The sequence below is a fragment of the Gallus gallus genome, chromosome 14 (genome assembly GCF_016699485.2).
Source record: "Gallus gallus isolate bGalGal1 chromosome 14, bGalGal1.mat.broiler.GRCg7b, whole genome shotgun sequence".
NCBI lineage: Eukaryota > Metazoa > Chordata > Aves > Galliformes > Phasianidae > Gallus > Gallus gallus.
This window is the reverse complement of record NC_052545.1, coordinates 15,068,082-15,089,533: the sequence shown is the minus strand read 5'-3', so window position 1 is coordinate 15,089,533 and position 21,452 is coordinate 15,068,082. Positions and strand designations below refer to the sequence as shown.

The window sequence follows — 21,452 nt, the reverse complement described above, 5'->3', positions numbered from 1 at the left end:
GTAGTATTAGGTGTTTGATCTTCATGAGCCGTTTTACTTCTCTATGTAACAGGTGTCGGAGCTAATCATTCCAACAATGGAAACTGCCAGACAGATGTTCTTTCTGAAAACATATGTGGAACATAATATCCCTTTGCTTTTTGTGGGTCCCACTGGCACTGGAAAATCAGCTATAACAAACAGTTTTCTACTACAGCTTCCCAAGCCAACATATATCCCAGTTTTCATCAACTTCTCTGCAAGAACCTCAGCTAACCAAACCCAGGACATTATCATGTCCAAGCTGGACAGAAGAAGAAAAGGATTATTTGGGCCTCCCTCAGGGAAAAGGGCTGTGATATTTGTAGGTAAGACAAGTTTCTCGTGTTTTTATGTCATTTAAATTCTGGCTTTAGGCCAAGGAAGAAATTCACTGAGATGTCGTTTGGTTTACCTCAGCACTCCTTGTTTTTTCAGGCGTCCAAGGAAGGGTTAGCACTGCCCCCTGCTGAAAGGTTTCCAGCTGTTGGAGCAGTACTCCTCTTCAGAATAGTTTGACTCATTTTAAATGCGTTTGCAATGTGATGCAATATAAAATGACCAACCACGCTAAATTAAACCATCAATGTAATGCCTACAAAGTATAGTGTCATTTGATTCTGGTTTTAATACAAAATGAGAATATCAATATGCAACCTTTTTCTACCTCTGTTTCAATTGTTTGTTATTCTTAACTTCATAAAAAAGATTCCTAAACACTGAGAGGTTTTTCCTTACTCCCTCTGCTTTCCACAGATGACCTAAACATGCCGGCCAAGGAGGCGTACGGAGCACAGCCACCCATTGAGCTTCTCAGGCAGTGGATTGATCACGGTCACTGGTATGACCAGAAAGATGCATCCAAGATTAATATTGTAGATGTGCTGCTTCTGTCAGCTATGGGTCCTCCTGGGGGAGGCAGGAATGATATTACAGGTAGGAAATCTACCAAGGGTAGTACAAAGTCTGTGCACGAGGAAAAAAATATATCGCGATGAAGAGTTGTCTAATTGAAGTTAAGAGTCAGGTTTCATTTTGCTGATGACAGATTCTACATTTGTCTATCATTTGGATTGCTCCAAAAAGAAGTATGTGTGCTCAAGGTCAAAACTGTACCTTTTCCAGGATGAATTCAATCAACATTAGGAAATAGATGATGAAATGGCAGTAAACTTTGAGAAACTGACACTTCACTTTTCCCACTTTTCACTCTTTGGAAAAGGAAGGTAACACATCTTCCTGACAGGTCTCTCTGGCTACACTACCAATTCTCACCTGAAGTCCTATCACCTGCTGCTGAGAGAGGCTGCCAGCATTTACTTACAAGCACGTTGCTCAAAAATCTGTGGTGCCTGCCAAATCACTGTGAAGAAGGTTATATTTTCTAATGGAAAGCCTTACTATAGCTACAGCTACATCATTATAATCACTTAGCCTCCATATAAAGACTCTAGTACAGGCATACCTGTCTGCCCTCTGAGGAGGCTTTGTTAAAGTAGCTATCCTGATGCAGCTGAATTTTTATAATTTAGTAGTATATATTCTGCATACTTTTAGATGAAATCTGAGAAGAAGGTCATTGCTTTCATAAAGTTTTACTGTGCCATATCATGGATATGTTAAAGCTCCTGAAATTGCAATTTGGGTGATAGTGGCCATATTGTGATGGAGATTTGTGGTTTCCTAATTAAAAAGCTGTCAATTTAAAGAGGAATACTGACATAAAATATGAACCATTTTGGTGTCACTGCTGGGGCAGAAATTAGGCAAAAATAAAATTGTGGAGCTACAGCCAGATACAAATCTGTGTGAGTTGATCCTAGCCAGATGCTAAGGGAAGGCAGAAAAGCACTTGGATGTTCCTAGATCCCTCTGTGTGTTCTCTGTGTGTTACAGGGCGCTTTGTGCGGCACTTGAACGTTGTATCTATCTGTTCTTTTGATGATGACATTCTCACCAAGATTTTTACTGCAGTTGCTGATTGGCATTTTAGCAAAGGCTTTGAGTCCATCTTTCTAAGGTAATTTGGTGCCTCTCCTGTGTCACCTTTGTCATGTTCTCTCCTGCAGCTTATCTGCGGATCTTATATTGTCTCTCTTTTCCCTCTTGAGGCTTGGTAAGATAATGGTCCAAGCAACAATGATGATTTACAAAATGGCAGTTGAGAATTTCCTCCCAACTCCTTCAAAATCCCATTATGTCTTTAATCTCCGAGATTTTTCCCGGGTTGTTAAAGGAGTGCTGCTCTGTCCACACACTCATCTGCAGGTAAGTAGTTCCATTATGTTGCTGCAGGGGAGAACAGTGGGAAGAGTAAATTATAATATTAGGAAGGGAACATCTCAAAATACGTGAACTATGATTTCAGTTGATTTGCATTTACAATCGAGATAGCAGTTGAGTGCTTTGTTGTGTATTTTCTGTCTCTGAGGGAAACAGCTGTAATTTTTGCTGATATTCTTTCCATGTGTGGCCCGGGGATCCAAGGCCAATCTGTTACAGCCTGTACTTCGGGGCCATCCCACCTCTTGTACTTTCAAACAAAATCTACCACAGAAACAAGCATGTGAAAAGACTCAGTGTTTCTTTTAAAGTTGCTGAGCTTGCCAGTGAACAAGGCAATAGGTTGGCCGGAATTTGGGCCAAATAGTACAAAAGTATAATGACAGATATGGAGGATTTTCATCCTTTCGTTTTTTCTTCAATTTTCAGCAACATTGCTCGGGAATTTCTAGAAATAGTAGAAGTTGTATTTCCACTGGGGGTAATGTGTTTGGTGCAGGAATAGAACAAGGAGACCACCAGCTATTCAGGGGATATCTTGGCCAGTGTCAGAGTTTGGGCAGGGCTAGGGCTAGGGGCCGTGTCTTAGAAAGATTTGTTCTTTATGTACAGGAGTGGGGAGATTTGATACAGCTGAGAAAAATGCACTGACAGAAGAGTCACAGGTTGCTGGTTAAGGAAGCTTGTCAAGTGAGCAGATGCTGAGCCATATGCCGGATGGCTTGAAACTGAAAGATACCCACTGAGCTTAGGACAAAATATAGCAGGGTCCAGATGGACATTTCTAACTCATCCTGTCTGAGCAATGTTTACCTGTATTCTTGTGTGTACCTTTTCAGAGTGAAGACAAGCTGATCCGTCTTTGGATTCATGAGGTGTACCGAGTTTTCTATGATCGCTTAGTTGATGAGGAGGACAGGGAGGTATTCTTTCAGATGGTAAAAAAGACAACATCAGACAGCTTCAAGCAGAACCTTGATAAGGTATTTTTCAGCAACATGGTAGACCCAAGTGTTTCAGAAACACTTAGACACTGAGATTGCATTAGCACTGGATATATTTTGAATGATTTATATTGGTGCATTCATAAAGTTTGGATTTTCGTCTGTTTGTATTATGTATTATATGTACTCTTATGGAAACTAATATTTCATATTTGCATGATCCAGAACTTGAAAAGGATTCTGCTTTGGTACAGAGGACTGCGTGGGATAACTGTCATTCACTGTTCACTTGTGCTCCTGCTTAACATACACTGAAACGAGTTGCTGGGAGTAGTGGGTACTTTTCTGAGAAGCCTTTTGGCAACTTTTCGTGCTTTTCACAGCACAATCACCATGTGAGATGTGCATGGCAGAAACTTGCATGCCTGCTTACAGCATATAACTCTGTTCAGGAGGTTTTTCTCTTTCACCTCTCCACCCTCTTCCACTCTTTTTTTTCTTTCATCTTTGTTTCTTTTTTTTTCTTCCATACTAAGATGATAACCAAAATGTCTGGAAAATGGCACTTCCCACAGTATTATTATTATATGATAAGAATAATTACTGCTTTAATGGAAGTAATTCTCCAGTAGTCTGAATTTTGTGTTGATCCCTGTAGGTACTGAGTCATCTCTCACCCACTGGCAAGGTCACAGATGATCATATCCGCAGCCTTTTCTTTGGAGACTATCTGAAGCCAGACAGTAATGCAAAAGTGTACGATGAAATCACAGACTTGAAGGAACTGACAGCTGTGATGGAATCCTACCTGGAGGAATACAACAATACCAGCAGAGCACCAATGCCCCTAGTCATGTTCAAGTTTGCTATTGAGCATATCTCAAGGATATGCAGAGTACTGAAACAAGATAATGGACATCTTTTGTTGGTGGGCATTGGTGGAAGTGGTCGACAAAGTGCTACCAAGCTAGCCACCTACATGAGTATGTTTGAACTCTTTCAAATTGAAATTACAAAGTCCTATGGAATCAATGAATGGAAAGAAGATATCAAACGAGTCATGCTAAAGGCTGGTGTTGGTAACAAGAACATTTCCTTTTTGTTCTGTGATAATCAAATAAAGGATGAAGCATTTATAGAAGACATCAACATGCTTTTAAATACTGGTGATGTGCCTAATATTTTTGCTGCTGATGAGAAGGCTGAAATTGTTGAGAAAATGCAAAGTGCATCAAGGATGGGGAGTGAGAAAATTGAAGCTACTCCGCTTGCTATGTACAATTTCTTTATTGAAAGGATGAAGAAAAATTTACATATTGTCTTAGGTCTGTATATATTGCATTATTTCCTAGAATGCCTTTTCTGCTTTCTAGCTGCAGAAGTTCGGTAATAATTGTAGTGTTCTTGTTGTGTTTTTAAATTTTTCTAGCAATGAGCCCTATTGGTGATGCATTTCGGAATCGATTACGGATGTTCCCATCGCTGATAAACTGTTGCACCATTGACTGGTTCCAAACCTGGCCTGCAGATGCTTTGGAAATGGTTGCTAACAAGTTTTTAGAGGATGTTGAACTTGAAGATGACATTAGAACAGAGTATGAGTTTATTTGTCAAGAAACATGATGCAAATGTTTACCTCCCCCTTATCAGGCCTACGTGACCAGGACACTGTCCGTATAAGTGGGTGAGGCTAAACCACCTCTTTGATGAGAGTGCAAGCCAAAAGCATCTGGATATACATATCAGAGCACACTCTTTGAAAGGAGTCTAAAATATTTCATGTAGTAGGGAAAAACAATTCTGCCTTAACTAACACTGATACGATTTCATAGGCTTAATTTCCTCATTATTAATTCATGTAAAGAGAGATGATTTTTACATAGTAACGCAGAAAATTTTTCTCTAGGGTTGTGTCAATGTGCAAATATTTCCAAGAAAGTGTGAGAGAGCTCTCCATCAACTATTACAGTAGACTGCGAAGGCACAACTACGTAACGCCAACATCATACCTAGAGCTGATTCTTACCTTTAAAACTCTGCTGATAAGCAAAAGGCAAGAAGTTGACACAATGAGAAATCGTTATCTTACAGGGCTTCAAAAACTTGACTTTGCATCTTCACAAGTAAGTCTCAGTGAAAACAATGAATGTATGGCATGTGCATGCTTTAATAGAGGGTCTGTATAAGTGGAATCAAACTTATAAAAATAAAGCTTATTAAATTCCGTCTTCACTGTATTCAGGATGCTATTGATAACTTTCCATAGAAAGCCATCCAGAGAAATGAGATTACTGCTTAGTCATTTTAACTTCAGATAATAGGACTTGATAGAAAGCTACATGAAGCTGATGGCACTCATTGATTGTTAAAGGGAAAGAACTAACAGATACGCTTATTTACTCAAAACCTTATATATAAAAACAATTCCTTAGCATCTGTTACCCTTTGTAAAACGGGAAGAAGTTGAAGAGCATTGTAAATCCTTTACAAGCATTGATTCATTTACAAGCATTGGACTTAAGATAATGGATTCCCGGTGGAACATTGAGGTCCATGTAAACAGCTTCCCTTTCACACATCTAATCCAGGCATTGAGCTTCCCAGTGCAAAGTAGTGGAGCTTTCAGGCACTGTCCTGACAAAGAACATCTAGTACAGAGCTGTTGCTGTCTCAGTCTGTGTTACAGTCAGTTTCTTTTGGATTCAGTTTTTTCACCCGTGCAATAAAGGATTATTTGGGGTTCGTCTGGGAAACTGAAACTGACAGTAAAGAAAAAAATACAATTGATCCGTTTAGTTCTCATGATTGAAATTAAGTGGGTCATAAAGAAGGAATCATGGATGATTACAAATACTCTTTTTAAAAATTCTGTTCCTTTCAATAAAACAACCCTTAGTAAAAATAGGTCAGAGAACTATTTTAATAATTATTCAAGGTATGATGTCCCTTTTTCACTTATGTAATGTCTTCTCATCTTTCTCCCTAAGACATCAAGAGTGTGAAGTGTGTGCAAATGTTTACAGGGATTTCCTCTTGATTTCCTGTTCATCAGGTTGCAGAGATGCAGAAAGAACTGACCGCTCTTCAGCCTGAACTAATTCAAACTTCTGCAGAAACAGAAAAAATGATGATCCAGATTGAAAAAGAAACAGCTGAAGTAGACACAAAGAAGAAAATCGTGTCAGCAGATGAAAGGGAGGCTAATGAAGCAGCAGCTGCTGCAAAAGCTATTAAGGTACTGAATGGGGCTTCAGCCTGGAGGACGATGGGTTTTCAGCATCCTTCCAAGTAAGTTTGTATTATGATGTGTTAATGAGGTGAATGAGATGTTCCCGATACGAAGAAGGTAAATTTTGTCTGCTTAGTGTGTGACTGTCTTACAGTACCTGCAAATCTTCCCTTATTGGTTCCCATCCCAAAAGATACATAGCTTTTATTCCTGTTGGAATATATTCTGCTTTTCAGCAGATGGAGTACTGAGGTTAGACAGGTTCCAGTCCCAGAGATGGGGTTAGGTGAGCTGATGTGTGCCAGAGCTGTGTGGAGCCCTGCCGGGCAAAACCTAAGAGATGCTGATGCAGCCAGGTGTCTGTAGCACAGAATTTACGGTGGGAAGCTGCAGGAGTCCTCAGTATATTTTTGGAGCTAGTTGGAAAAGCCAATGATAGGTAATTACTGAGATCTGGGTATATGATAAAGAATTTAAGCTACACAGTATATATCTTCTACCTAATCAGCACTCTTAAATTAAGAGCAATTGTATCCAACCTGTTTTAATTCTCGTCAGACCAGAGAGACTTTGAGCTTGAAAGCTTGTGTGGCTTTCTCAGCTTTGGGTTGGGCTTATGGAATTTCCTAACTTCTCTACAAACCTTTCCTCTTCTAACTGTGCAGACCAAAGTAGTTTCCTTTCCAAGAAGCAGAATGTTGTGGAGACTTCTTATTAGATACTTCCAGGCAGGGAGTGTTCTGTGAAACTACAGGCATCTCCCCAATATCTTGACAGGATGAATGTGAAGGAGACCTTGCAGAAGCCATGCCAGCTTTGGAGGCAGCACTTGAAGCTCTTGATACCCTGAATCCTTCAGATATTTCTCTTGTGAAGTCCATGCAGAATCCACCTGGTCCTGTTAAGCTTGTCATGGAGAGTATCTGTGTCATGAAAGGAACTAAACCAGAGAGAAAACCTGATCCGAGTGGCAGTGGTAATGAAGTGTTTATTATCCTTGCCCTAGGAATGGTTGGGTGCTGTGTACTGCACTGGTAGAGCGCATTTTTGTTGGCGATGATTTAGGGCTGCTCTCAATAGCAGAGAGCTTACTTTGCTATTATAGCATATTGCGCTTGCTTGGCTGCTGCATAAGCTTTGTAGATATGATCCCAGAGGGCACAAAGTCACAGTTTCAACTTGCTTTGACCCGGTCTTATGGTTAACGTAACCTTGAGGGGCTCTGGGAGCTGGAGGTCTGCTGCACACCGTTCCCGTGTAATCCCTGCTACAAAACAGCACCAGATATGCTGGGAGACAGAATTCTGGCTGTCCCCCTGCCATAGGTTACCATTCTAACAAACCCTTCCTTTCTCATGTTACTATTGTGAGACTGCACAGGATTTACAAGGCAGGACAAGAAAGACTTTTACTTCATGTCCCCACATTTCACCCCTTTATAACAGAAATAAGAGTTCTGTAAATCTGTTTTTCATCCAAAATTGTCTTGTCTAGATTAGTACGTAGTGCCTTCATATAGGTATTGATTTGTCTAATAAACTATGGTAAGAAAGACTGTACAATATTTTGTTTCCCTTGTTGAGGTAGAATTAGTATGTAATTAATAAATTCAACGAGTGTTAATGATACTGAAATTCCTGTCTGAACTTCTTCTGGAGAGGATTTTCACAAAATAGTTAACAGTGCTTGCATAGTGAAATACTGACTGCAAAGTCATGATACTAGTTCTTGCTGTTAAGTTTCAAGTATTTTTTTTCAGTTTGAGCATGCACGACTTAGGCCTGATTTTCACATTATGTGCAATGCAGGTAAAATGATAGAAGACTACTGGGGGCCCTCTAGAAAAATTCTTGGAGATCTGAAGTTCCTGGAGAGCTTGAAGACGTACGACAAGGATAATATTCCTCCAGCTGTAATGAAGAGAATTAGAGAGAGGTTTATTGATCATCCAGATTTTCAGCCAGCTGTCATTAAAAATGTCTCATCAGCCTGTGAAGGACTGTGTAAGTGGGTGCGAGCCATGGAGGTCTATGACCGCGTTGCAAAAGTGGTTGCCCCGAAACGTGAACGTTTGAGAACTGCAGAAGAGTTACTGGATGTTCAAATGCAGAAGCTAAAGACAAAGCAGGCGGAACTTAAGCAGGTTGTTGATCGCCTCCAAGCTTTGAATGATGACTTTGAAAGCATGAATGACCGGAAGAGAGAGTTAGAAAACAATATTGAACTCTGCTCACAAAAACTTGTGAGAGCTGAACAGCTCATTAGTGGTCTTGGTGGAGAGAAAGATAGGTGGACAGAAGCTGCACGGTTACTGAGAATCCGGTACATAGACCTTACAGGAGATGTGTTGTTATCTTCAGGAACTGTGGCTTATCTGGGAGCCTTTACTGTAGACTACCGTTTGCAGTGTCAAAAGCAATGGCAGGTTCTGTGCAATGAGAAGAACATACCATGCTCCAGTGATTTTACCTTAAGTAACACCTTAGGGGATCCAGTCAAAATCCGTGCATGGCAGATTGCTGGATTGCCAATTGATTCTTTTTCCATTGACAATGGCATAATTGTTTCTAACTCAAGGAGATGGGCTTTAATGATAGATCCTCAAAGGCAAGCTAACAGGTGGGTGAAGAATATGGAGAAAGCCAACAAGCTCTCAGTTATCAAATTATCTGATGCACATTATGTTAGGACGTTAGAAAATGCTATTCAGCTTGGAACGCCTGTCCTGCTGGAAAATATTGGAGAAGAATTGGATGCTTCCATAGAACCCATCTTACTAAAGCTAACGTTCAAACAACAAGGAGTAGAATACATTAAATTAGGGGAAAATATAATTGAATATTCAAGAGATTTCAGGCTTTACATAACGACCCGCTTAAGAAATCCTCATTATCTTCCTGAAGTGGCTGTTAAAGTTTGTCTGCTCAACTTCATGATTACACCGTTAGGTCTTCAGGACCAGCTTCTCGGAATTGTAGCTGCAGAGGAAAAGCCTGAACTAGAAGAAAAAAAAAATAAACTGATTATAGAAAGTGCGACTAACAAGAAACAATTAAAGGAAATAGAAGACAAAATCCTGGAGGTCCTTTCCAAGTCAGAAGGAAACATCTTAGAAGATGAAACAGCAATTAATATTTTGTCTTCGTCCAAGGAGTTGTCTGAAGAAATCTCTGAAAAGCAAAAAGTTGCCTCGGCGACTGAAATGCAGATAGATTCTACTCGAGTGGGGTATAAGCCCGTTGCTGTTCATTCAGCTGTTGTCTTCTTCTGCATCTCTGATCTGGCAAACATTGAACCCATGTACCAGTATTCATTGACATGGTTCATCAACTTGTATGTTCAGTCCATTGCTAAAAGCAAAAAGAGTGAAGATCTAGAAGAGAGGATTAAAAATATAATAGAACATTTCACAACAAGCATCTATAACAACGTCTGTCGCTCACTGTTTGAGAAGGATAAGCTGTTATTCTCCCTCCTCCTGACAGTGGGCATAATGAAGGGAAGAGGCCAAATAGATGATGAAGTTTGGCGTTTCCTACTGACAGGAGGAGTTGCTCTTGACAACCCTCATCCTAACCCAGCTCCAGATTGGCTCTCTGACAAATCCTGGGCAGAGTTTGTGCGTGCATCTTGTCTGACAAACCTACAGGGACTGATGGAACATGTAAGGGATAATTTTTCAAAATGGAAGCAAATCTATGACTCTGCAAGACCCCATGAAGAAAATTTCCCAGATGCGTGGAACACATCAACGGGATTGGATCGTATGGTGATTCTCAGGTGCTTGAGACCTGACAAAATAGTTCCAGCAGTGCAGAAGTTCATCGTAGAAAACATGGGAAGAACGTTTATTGAACCGCCTACTTTTGATCTTGGACGAAGCTACAGTGATTCCAATTGCTGTGCCCCTTTGATTTTTGTGTTATCACCAGGTGCTGACCCCATGGCAGGTGAGATTGATACTGAAGACATCTCTTTTTTTTTTGTCTAATTAAATGATACTGAGTGTGACTAAACTATTAATAGCATAGGCCTCTCCACCTGACCTTTAAATATCTGTAAGGCATAACACAGCAGTGATAGAACAGAAGATGTTTACATCTGGCATATGTATAAAATGATAGTAAAATTGCTGGAGTGGGGTGAAGGAAGCAGTGGTACAATATCTGGGTCTGTGAGCAGCAGTTCAGGAGTCCAGAATTTCTTAACATCCACACCAGTTCATCATTCATGCTTACACTGCAGCTCCTCCAGTGTGAGTCTGGGAGTTGTCCCCTTCTAAAAGTTTCCTCACTCTGTTACTGAGTAAATGGTGTATATGACCACATTAAAAACACATCTGTTAAATGGCCCTTAAGAAATACCCACCTCATTTATCTTTAAATCTGGTTTTCTGCCGAAAGGATTGTAATATCAGCTATACTATAAGGAAGGATTTCCAGGAGGTACTGGCTTGAAAAGCAAAGTAAGAGATACTTAGAGCCCATAGCTAAAAGTTCAGTTCATTGCTCAACCCCATATCTGATTGTACTCATGAAAGAGCAGAGAGTAGTACAGGCCGGAGCTGAGCACTCGGGGCTGGGCATTTAGCTTGGCTGCCAGTTATTTTTGTAGAGTTGTTTTGTACATCTGAATTTCAGCACGTCTGAGAAAAACAGAGCTGATGCAGTGTTGGGTGCTACCTTGTTTTTCTTTTTTTTCCTTTTTTCAGCTGAGTAGAATATCTGTTGGCCTTTATCCTTTTGATACTTGTTCCATTATAAAAACAATAAGCATAACACGGATCTACTTTCTAATAGACTTTGTCTGTCTGTCTTTGCACATGTACAACTTGCCATTGTAGGTTTGCTAAAATTTGCTGACGATGTTGGCATGGGAGGTGCAAACATTCAGACTGTTTCGCTTGGACAAGGTCAGGGCCCAATAGCAGCCAACATGATCCGCCAGGCAGTCACTGTTGGGAGCTGGGTGGTGTTGCAGAACTGCCATCTTGCAACCAGCTGGATGCCTGCTTTGGAGAAAATCTGTGAGGAAGTGATAGTGCCTGAGAGCACCAATGATAAGTTCCGGTAAGAGTTGTAATATTTTGTTCTTTTTATATCAGCATTTCTTGTTTGCTGAAGGCACCAGCAAAAAGAAATGAAGTTTATTCTGTTTGAACAGCTACTTACAACATTCATATTGTTTGATGTGCAGTGATAAAGTAAAGATACCTAACTCGGATGTCATCTTTTCTACTTGATTGATATACTCTACTTTATGCTGCATTTATAGCAAATGAAGATGTTATCATTATAGCTAAACTAGTAATAAGCCCCTTAGTTTGCTGGAAATCAATACTGGGGAGTTGTCAGTATTGATAACTTTTGAATAATGAGCTCTTTGATTTTTTTTTGCAGACTGTGGTTAACCAGTTATCCATCAGCAGAATTTCCTGTTAGTATTCTCCAGAATGGCGTCAAAATGACAAATGAACCTCCAAAAGGGGTCAGAGCAAACCTCCTTCGATCGTACCTCAATGACCCCATCTCTGACACCGTATTCTTTAGCAGTTGCCAAAAGCCAGAAATGTGGCAAAAATTGTTGTTTGGTCTTTGCTTTTTTCATGCTGTTGTGCAGGAAAGGAGAAACTTTGGCCCATTGGGTAAGGTTCAGATTATTTTCCAGGTTGTTTCACAAAGGTTCGTAGTTTTGGAATGCATTATTTATTATTAAAAAGCAGTATTGCTGTCAGCAGTATTGCAGGAGTGCAATCTGTACTGAACATAATGAGGCTTACAAGCTGTTATCAGTGATTCTTGTTCAAGCAAAGTTACTCTTGAAGCTCCTGTGTTACCCTGGGGGAGGGTTAGAAAGTATCCATCATGTCAATATGGCATACAGTATTTGCATTAAATTATAGCTCACTAAATTAGTTTATTACTCTGCTGTTCAATAACTGCAGTAATTTACTTATCAGTGTACTTATCAGTAGTGCTTCTATTCATGTGTGTATGTTAGCAGAGCCAGTGTGTATGTTTGCTTGGTGCAAAACTGAAAGTCAGTAGTTGCAGTGTGTTCATAATGCAAGAATGAAAAGATGTTAGGTAGCAATAAGGTCTGTTGGTTCATCTTTTTCTGAAATTAATCTACAATTTTAAGTATTTAGAAATATATTGAATTCTGACATTTTCCATAAAATGCAGAAACATAGAAAATTACAGCTTTCATATTTATAACTATATATCTATCTCTTACACTCTCCATTAGCGTACATGAAGCTCTCAGCTTTCCATTCTGACTGAATCTGCCATTATGGTAACAGTGACTGTTGTGAAATGTTATATTTTCACTGAAAGCCACTGTCCCTGTATTAATAAGCAGCTGTTTGCATTAACACAAGGCTGCCAGGATGAAGTTAGTCCTCACTGGCTGATATGGTTGCCAGGACACACTCTGTATTTGAAAAGTTATGGCTGCCAGAAGTCCCCAGGGACTGGAAAAAGGGAACCATCACTCATTTACAAGAAAGGGGGAAAGGAGGACCTGGGGAACTACAGGCTGGTGAGCATCACCTCTGTGCCTGGGAAGACCATGGAGCAGATCCTCCTGGAAGAGATGCTAAGGCACATGAGGGATGAGTGGGTGATCTGAGACAGCCAGCATGGCTTCACCAAGGGAAGGTCATGCCTGACCCATCTGGTGGCCTTCTGTGATGGAGTGATAGCATCAGTGGACAAAGGAAGGGCATCTGGTGTCGTCTGCCTGGATGGCCTGCAAGGCCTTTGACATGGTCCTGCACCACATCCTGGTCTCTATGTTGGAGAGAGAGAGAGATTTAACAGCTGGACTATTCAGTGGATAAGGAACTGGTTGGGTGGTCGCAGCCAGAGCATTGTGGTCAATGGCACTACGTACAGGTGGAGGCTGACAAGCAGTGTCCCCCAGGGGTCCCTCTTAGGACCGGTGCTCTTCAGCCAACGACACAGAGGACGGGATTGAGTGCACCCTCAGCAGTTTGCTGATGGCACAACAGAAGGGAGGGATGGCATCCAGAGGGACCTGGACAGGCTCGAGAAGTGGGCACACGAGAACCTGATGAGGTTGAGCAAGGCCCAGTGCGGGGTGTTGTACTTGGGTGGGGGCAATCCCAGATGTGTGCAGACTGGGAGAAGAACTCACGGAGAGCAGCCCTGTGGAGAAGGCCATGGGGGTTCTGGTAGACGAAGAGCTGGACGTGAGCCTGGAAGGCCGACTGCATTCTGGGCTGGGGGGAGAAGGATGGTTGCGGAAATTAACCCATTTATTGGTTTGTGCTGGACCTGGGTTTTCTGGAGGATTCCTTTAGCTAGAGCATACTCCTGGTTGTTGCTTTTTTGTTGCTTTTTTTTATTATTGTACTGCTACTCTGACTATTGTATGGGTTGATGGGCGGATTTTCTAAAAACAGAAATCAGTCAGTTAATTTAAACTCCTGTTCTCATTGTCTGCAGATTGCAGAAGACTAGTTGAAGAAACAAACAGATCTCTGTTCTACTTTGGGTAAAACATAATGTTTCAGGAGTGAGTGATGCCAGATGTCTATACTGATGTTTTACTTCTGCAGAGTGAAAGAGCCTTGGGATACAATTCTGTTACAGAATGGTGTTTCTCACCAGGCTGTTTATTGTTCAAGTAGATGCCGGGGCTTCACCTTGGTATTGTCTGGAAGTTGTGATCTTCAGCTCTACAATAGCAATGTTACACCAATTCCATCATTTCCTAAGCGTAGTTTTCAGCACAGGGCAGCAGTCACTCACTCCACGTATCTGTCCTGTATTGAACAGGTTGGAATATTCCATATGAGTTCAACGAGTCTGACCTCAGGATCAGCATGCAGCAGATACACATGTTTTTGAATGAATATGAAGAAGTCCCTTTTGAAGCTCTGACATATCTAACAGGTATAGGCGTTGTGCCCTCTAACGTATTTTGATTTGTACCAGTTGAAGGTACCTCGCCATGATAAACTGATGAGTGCTTGCTAAATGCAGTGGCTTCCATTTGGGTTTATTTTCTTGGCCTTCCGCAAAACTGCAAGAGGGATCCCAGACCTTCAGATTTGATTGCTGTCTTGGCTTAGGTGTGGCTGCCGACCTGCTGGCCAAGCAGTGTCTTCTTGTCAAGCAGTGAATGGCCTGGGCTTCACTGCAGCTGGTCTGTGTGTCAGACTCTGACAGAGAAACCATTGGTGGTTGGCTGTAGGGTAGGATGTGGTCGTCCTCTCCGTTTAAAGCAGTAGGCGTTGACCTGGATAAGCAACTCTGTGGCTGTGACAGCTGGCTTTGTCCAGGAAGGTAACATGTAGTTGATACCTCCTTTGTCAGCCTTACAAAGATAACTCCTGATTTTTGCAATTGTTACAACTAGCTTTATGAAAAATAAAGTAGGGAGTCAGGATTTAAGTAATAACTGTGATCTTTCAGCTGTTTCCTCTACTTTATATCAGTGCAAACCTCCCCTCATTGCTTCTTCATTACTGAGGTCTCTCCCACCCGTTCTGTATACTGATGATCCCCTTTCTACCATACTTGTGCATAATCAGCTCTGAGTTTGCATTAAAGGAACGAGACAAGGATCAGCTATACAGCACCACTCAGATCTGGACAGTTCTAAACCTTCTAAAAGCAAAATAGATGTCACTTGAAATGTGTCATTATTCACTGCAATATAAGCAGCAATTTCTCAAGCCAACTTAGTGTTCCTTATAAATGTTACCATCGAGATGCACAGATTGGGTCCAAAGTCCCAAAGATGTTAAAGTGCATAATTCCATTGAATCCAAAGTTTTTAGGTACCATAATTCTACTGATTCAATGGTACCTAAAAATTTCTGAGGATCTGGAGCCTCAGGATTTCAACTTGCTGGAGGTGTATGTTGACGTAAAACAATTTTTATTTGTTCATTAAATTTAATCTTTTCATGCTGATTTTCTTGGTCCTTTCCCAGGGGAATGTAACTATGGGGGGAGAGTAACAGACGATAAAGACAGGCGGCTTCTTCTGTCCCTTCTGTCTACAGTCTACAACAAGGATATAGAGCAGGACAAGTACATGCTTGCACCTGGCGGTGACTACTATATCCCACCACATGGTCCATATGAGGTGAGGAGACAGCACATGTAAATTCTCCCTTTAATTGTTGGGAAAAAGCTCGTCTATGCTGCGCTTTGATACACTGAATACAATAAATAAATATACAGGAAATAAAAACGTGAGATTGCAAAGCCATCTGCATCTTTTGAAATATGAATTTGGTACTTAATATCTAACATGTGGCAGTGGAGATGGAGTGATGTATTCCAGTATTCTGATCAAGTTGTTGTTGCAACTACTGTGCAGATTTCCAGGATACTTCTGAGAAGATGACAGGCGTAAGGCTTCAGGATTGTACAGGGTAATTTGGTACCCTCTTGGGACCATTTATGTCTTGATAGCAGTGATCACAGAGAGAGAGTAGAAAGGCAGGCATGTATTCCATGTTTGGTCCCTTCTTCCCTTCTGCTGATGTCTCAGAGCTCACCAATAGATGGGATCAGAACACAGTTGTTTAGCCTGCAGTTGTAAGGATTAAGCACTCTCTGCATTTACTTTTTGTTGCATTTCTTTCTCTTGCTACTTATGAGAGGGTAGTAAGGAGTCAGTGAGTCTCTGAACCATTCAAAACTGCTGTGTGGACTGGATAAGTCAATTCCTGAATGATTTAGGTGGGAGCTTACATCTGTGATTCTACATGGGAAAGTTCTAACCAAGTTGGATTTACTGATGGTTTATGAATATATCACTGCCTAATTTCTGTTATTTAAATGTTTCTTTTACAGTCTTACATTGAATACCTAAGAAGCTTACCAAGTGTGACACACCCTGAGGTGTTTGGGCTTCATGAGAACGCAGACATTACCAAGGATACCCAGGAGACTAACCAGCTTTTCAGCGGAGTGCTCCTGACTTTGCCTAGAGTGGCAGGGGGAGGTGGCAGATCTCCTCAGGTAACAGAGATGGGAATGTTCAACTTGCAGCCTGGAAAGGTGCCCTCATGTGCCCCACATCTCAGAGTAACCCTATGCCTCCCATCACATACAGAAGTGTTACATAGGTGTGTAAGGAACAGGGGGTGGGTGTGTAAAGAAGCAGATGTGGACTGGAAGAACCTGGATTGAAATGGGTATACTGAGGTATTCAGACACCACACAGCACCACCTGGTTGAGTAGAATATGTGGTTTGAGTGGGAAAGTTTCTGTCATCTATCACGTTTTAAAACAACAGTGCAGTGCTTCATTTCAGTCATGGATTGTAGTTAGAGCCCAGTTTGCAAGCACAGCTGGTGAAGAACCTCCAGTTGCATCCATCCTGAGGCACTTTTACAGCAGGACACTGATTTCAGTCTGCCAGTTTCAGCAATGGAGGTTCTTGCACTGGCCTGGCTTCATCCAGCAGTGGTTTTGTGACTGTCCGAGCTATTCTCACTAAGGGGCAGCCTCTGGAGAGCCTGGAAGTACCAACCCTGTCGGCCACCACGCATGCAAGTGTAAGCTTAGCTGGAGGGGAAGGTCTTCTTCCCAGTAAAGCCTGTGCTTTAATGGCACTTTCACTCCTACGGTATTGCTCATTGAGCGTTCAGTTTCTGAGGTATGATTTTTTTCTTACACCTGACTGCTTCAGTTCCTGCAGTCCCAATCTCAAAACTGTGTGTGACTTGTGTGGAACAAAGGGAGGGACTGGTTTGGCACAGCAAAACCACTTGAACCCAAACCTTGCTGTTGTCGGCCCTTCCATGGGACCTGGTGGTGAAGGTGCTGGGCACTGCTTTCCTTCCTTTGTCCCGGCAGCTCAGGTTGCTTCAGTCCAGTCTGTGCCCCTTTGCCACAGGTAGATGACCTTTTGCACCCCTCAGATGGGATATTCTGTATTTTATGCACATGTGGATTTGTGAGAAATGAAACCAGTGGAGCCTCATTTCCTGTGAGGGTGCACAGCGATTGCATTCTGATGTCTGATGTGCTGGAAGGAGAGCTGCTCTCGTGGCTGGGATGCTCCTGTTGTCTGCCTCTCATTTCTTCCTGCATACCCGTTGTGGTTTGGTGATCTTTTTGTTGTCAACATTCCACATCAGAACGTCATGTGAACCAGTGGGAGTTAAAGACTTAATGTTCTGGTTCCGTTTGCTGCCTCTGATGGACAATGCAGGAACACACTGGAGTGGTTTTTTTGTTAAACCCATCTACTGGCTCTCTGCCCTCCTCCCCTTGTCCCGGAGCGCGGCCCATTGCTGGTAGCCCTTCCTTTCTTTTTCCTTCACCCTTTTGTCACTCCTTTTTTCCTCCTCCTTCTCCTCCTCCTCCTCCTTCTCTTCTCTTTTTCCCGGGCTGGTGCCCCCCCGTCACGGGCTCAGACAATTCCGTGACAATACCTTTGCTTTTCCTTCATTAAGGCAGTAGGAGGATTTTGCCTGCCTGCCCTCCCGCCTCACAGTTGCCTAAAACCTTTGTTGCAAATTAAATTTCAGTTGTCAGTACATTTAAAATCGGTGAGATAAAGAGCTGCAGGCACATGGGGAGACAGACAGGCTGATGTACAAGAAAGTAAGATCATGTAAGCATTACTTACGTGCTTATACAGCAACAGTGTAAAGTCCGCAGTGTTTTGAGGAGTTTAATGAATAGAAAGTAGGGGAAAAAAAGAGTTCTCATTTACTGCCAATTTCAGAAAACTGTTGCAGATTTGGCACAGGACATCCTATCCAAATTACCACGTGACTTTGACGTTGAGGAGGTGATGAAGATGTACCCGGTGCTTTATGAAGAGTCCATGAATACAGTCCTGAGGCAGGAGCTGATTCGATTCAACAGGTACGGCTCTGTGTGCTGTGCAGTGCTGCTGGTGCTGAGGAGTGCTCGTGTGGGACGCTGCTGGCAGCTGGCAAACGTTGAGCAGTTAAAAGCCTCTCACAATCCATGCTTCTTAAGATGACAGATGATGTTTTGTCTTCACATTATTAAAAGAAAAAACGTGAAAGTGGCAGCTAACTGTCTAAACATAAAAATAGCGCCCGTGTTCTTGTAGCATGAACTTGAATCAGAGTTGAATTTGTTGTGCTGAGATGGGGCTGCCTGCTTCCTTCTTTTTAAGTCATGCCCAGGCTCCTCTGTTCCCAGAGCACTGCAATAGCTGCTGTCAGAGCCCAGAAGCTCTTCTCACTTCTTTCCCCCTCCTAGCAGGGGATTTTTACTGCCTTTCATTTCTGTATGTGTGTTTGCTTTTCCCAAGGTAAATAAGTTTTGATTACTGTATGTGGGATGAAGACTTTCTGACAGGACATTTCCCAGCTTTGTTCAGCCCTTTATTCAAGGGCTGTAGCCAGAAAAAAAAATGATGAGGTGATGATTTCTGTTTTATCTGAAGGCTTACTCAGGTGGTTCGAAGCAGCCTTGTTAATATTGGCAAAGCCATCAAGGGCCAAGTGTTGATGTCGGCTGAACTTGAAGATGTTTTCAACAGCATGTTAATGGGAAAAGTGCCATCAATGTGGGCTGTCAAGTCCTATCCGTCCCTGAAGCCCCTGGGGAGCTACGTGTCCGATCTGCTTTGTCGTTTGGGCTTCTTCCAGGTATGCTGAGCTGAGACCAACAGGTTAAGGATGGGCTGGTTGGAAGGTGAGCGGGTGAAATGTCTGTTGGTGCTGTCCTCATTCCGCAGCACCTGAGAGGCTCTGGGTTGGGAACTGCTGTGCCCTGCATTAATAGCACTGCTCTGCAGGGTGACTCCAGGAGTACATCCGTAGTGCCACTCCAGTGCAGCATTTACTAGTTTTCATTTTCTTTCTTCTAGAAAATGTGTTTTACTTTGCATCAGTGCCTTAATGACTGTCTTGCTCAAAGGGCACTGAGCAGGAATAAGAAGAGTTACAAACAATCCCACAGGACATAGCAGACACTGTTTCGTGTGTGACTGTAATTCCCTTTCAAGTCCAGTAAGCAGTGGCACCACTTCCACATGCTTTTTGAACAAACTATTTGATTCTGTACTCTGTCTTCCGTTATTTTCCTCACGTCCTTAGTACACTGTTTACATTACTTAAACTTTCAGCTATACCTTAAATAGCTGAAATAGTGAGATGTAGAAGAATTCATACAGGTCACAGGAGGAGAAAACTAAACAGAAGGGTGGAAGATTTGTATGAAGCAGCAGAATTTCACGTTTGCTGCACTAAAGTGCCATATATTTTGCCTCCAAATGGCTTGGAGCAGTGTGTGTATCTCCTATCCTTGCCTTGTTTCTCCTGCTGCCTTTCTGGTTTCCAAAGCAGACACTGGCGTCTTTGTGCAGGAGTTATTTTCTCTGTTGGGTTTTTATATGTTGTCGGTAGTGATACACTGTCCTTACAGTGGCAGGAAAAGATACCATGTGAGATAATCTGTTTTTTTTTTTTTTTTTTCATGTTAGGAAATTGGGGTTTAGAAGACTGTAGAATAAGGAATATTGATTTAAAACGAGGAAAAAAAAAAAAAAAGAAAAAAGACTATATAATGAGTGGCAATATTCAGAGGGTCCAGTCAAGGGTTGGGTCTTATTGTAGTGTTTGACTGCATCTGTGAAACTGTCTCCTCCTGCTGAATTTGCACAGCAAAGCCACAAAGTGTATTTTTTCCTTCTGTTTTCTTTTTTTCTCTACGTGCAGGATTGGGTCATCAATGGGCCACCCACTGTCTTTTGGCTGTCAGGATTCTACTTCACTCAGTCTTTTTTGACAGGTGTTTTACAAAACTATGCCAGAAAATACACCATCCCCATTGACCGCATCGGATTTGAATTTGAGGTAAGAACACGTGGAGGAACTTTGCTTTTCTTGAGCAGCTTGAAAGATGTTCTGGGGCAGCAGGGAATGGAGTTTTCAAAAGAAATCCTGTCACAGGGTTTAATATACTTCAAATAAATAATAATATTAATACACTCCAAATAAAAATGAAACAAAGCAAATGGTTTCATCTTTCCAGGTGATGAAGCAGGAGAACACAATGGAGAAAATACCGGAAGATGGGGCTTACGTGAAAGGCCTTTTTTTGGAAGGTGCACGATGGGATCGAGAATCCGCGGTGATTGGAGAATCGCTTCCAAAAATCCTATATGATCCCTTGCCCATAATATGGCTGAAGCCCGGAGAAAGTTCCAGGTTTCTTCACATGAACATCTATTCCTGCCCTGTGTACAAGACGAGTGCAAGAAGAGGCGTCTTGTCCACTACCGGCCACTCAACCAACTACGTTCTGTCTGTCGAGCTCCCTTCAGCGCAGCCCCAGAAGCACTGGATAAACCGAGGTGTGGCAGCGCTGTGCCAGCTCGATGACTGAGACAGCTCAGTGCACTCTTCATTCGCAATTAAAAGATACGCTTTGCTCCCTAGTGGCTGTTTGTTGGTCTTTTTGTTACTTATTTTTATTTGTTTATTATACCACTACTTCCTACTAGCTTTAAAACAGCCCCAAATTTCCTACATTTCTTTGGCCATTCTCACCCCCTACACAAAAATGAGTAGAAGTCATAGAATCTCTGAATCACTGAGGTTGGAAGATATCTCTGAGATCACCCAGTCCAACCGTCCACCTACCACCACTGTTTCCCACTAAACCATGTCCCTCCGTACCACATCTACGCAGTTCTTGAACCCCTCCAGTGGGTCCCCGGCCTCCCTGGGCAGAACCCATTCCAGCACCTGACCCCTCTTTCAGGGGAGAAATGTTTCCTAATGCCCAACCTGAACTCCCCTGGCAAAACTTGAGGCCATTCCCTCTCCTCCCATTATCACCTTGCTGCTACTATTGGGCCTTTTTTTGTTTGTCTGTTCATCCCCAAATAAAACTGGGCTCAGAAAGCTTTGCTGCTGGTTTCAATGGGAATCTAATCCACAACTCTTGCAAATAGGACTTTCTGGATTTGCCTACACCTTGCGTCCCAGGAGTAT

At 42.1% G+C, this 21,452-nt stretch overlaps 1 protein-coding gene across 7 annotated transcripts in view; it reads left to right on the top strand.

The window, feature by feature from the left end:
• DNAH3 (dynein axonemal heavy chain 3) overlaps positions 1-20,893 on the top strand; it is a 64,231-nt gene extending 43,338 nt beyond the window's left edge. For 5 of the 7 annotated variants that reach the window (XM_040647811.2, XM_004945467.5, XM_040647810.2 and 2 more), the window contains 20 exons: positions 53-347; positions 775-954; positions 1,915-2,038; positions 2,130-2,286; positions 3,141-3,284; positions 3,904-4,570; positions 4,675-4,840; positions 5,152-5,368; positions 6,298-6,480; positions 7,252-7,450; positions 8,283-10,424; positions 11,318-11,543; positions 11,874-12,118; positions 14,280-14,396; positions 15,443-15,597; positions 16,314-16,481; positions 18,200-18,342; positions 18,896-19,100; positions 20,172-20,309; positions 20,488-20,893. In XM_040647811.2, coding sequence (XP_040503745.1) covers positions 53-347; positions 775-954; positions 1,915-2,038; positions 2,130-2,286; positions 3,141-3,284; positions 3,904-4,570; positions 4,675-4,840; positions 5,152-5,368; positions 6,298-6,480; positions 7,252-7,450; positions 8,283-10,424; positions 11,318-11,543; positions 11,874-12,118; positions 14,280-14,396; positions 15,443-15,597; positions 16,314-16,481; positions 18,200-18,342; positions 18,896-19,100; positions 20,172-20,309; positions 20,488-20,841 — 6,225 coding nt within the window. In that variant the 3' untranslated portion in view covers positions 20,842-20,893. The remainder of the gene's footprint in view (positions 1-52; positions 348-774; positions 955-1,914; positions 2,039-2,129; positions 2,287-3,140; positions 3,285-3,903; positions 4,571-4,674; positions 4,841-5,151; positions 5,369-6,297; positions 6,481-7,251; positions 7,451-8,282; positions 10,425-11,317; positions 11,544-11,873; positions 12,119-14,279; positions 14,397-15,442; positions 15,598-16,313; positions 16,482-18,199; positions 18,343-18,895; positions 19,101-20,171; positions 20,310-20,487) is intronic. The other 2 variants (XM_040647812.2, XM_040647813.2) reach the window with 2 other exon arrangements.
• The last annotated feature ends 559 nt before the right edge of the window (positions 20,894-21,452 follow it).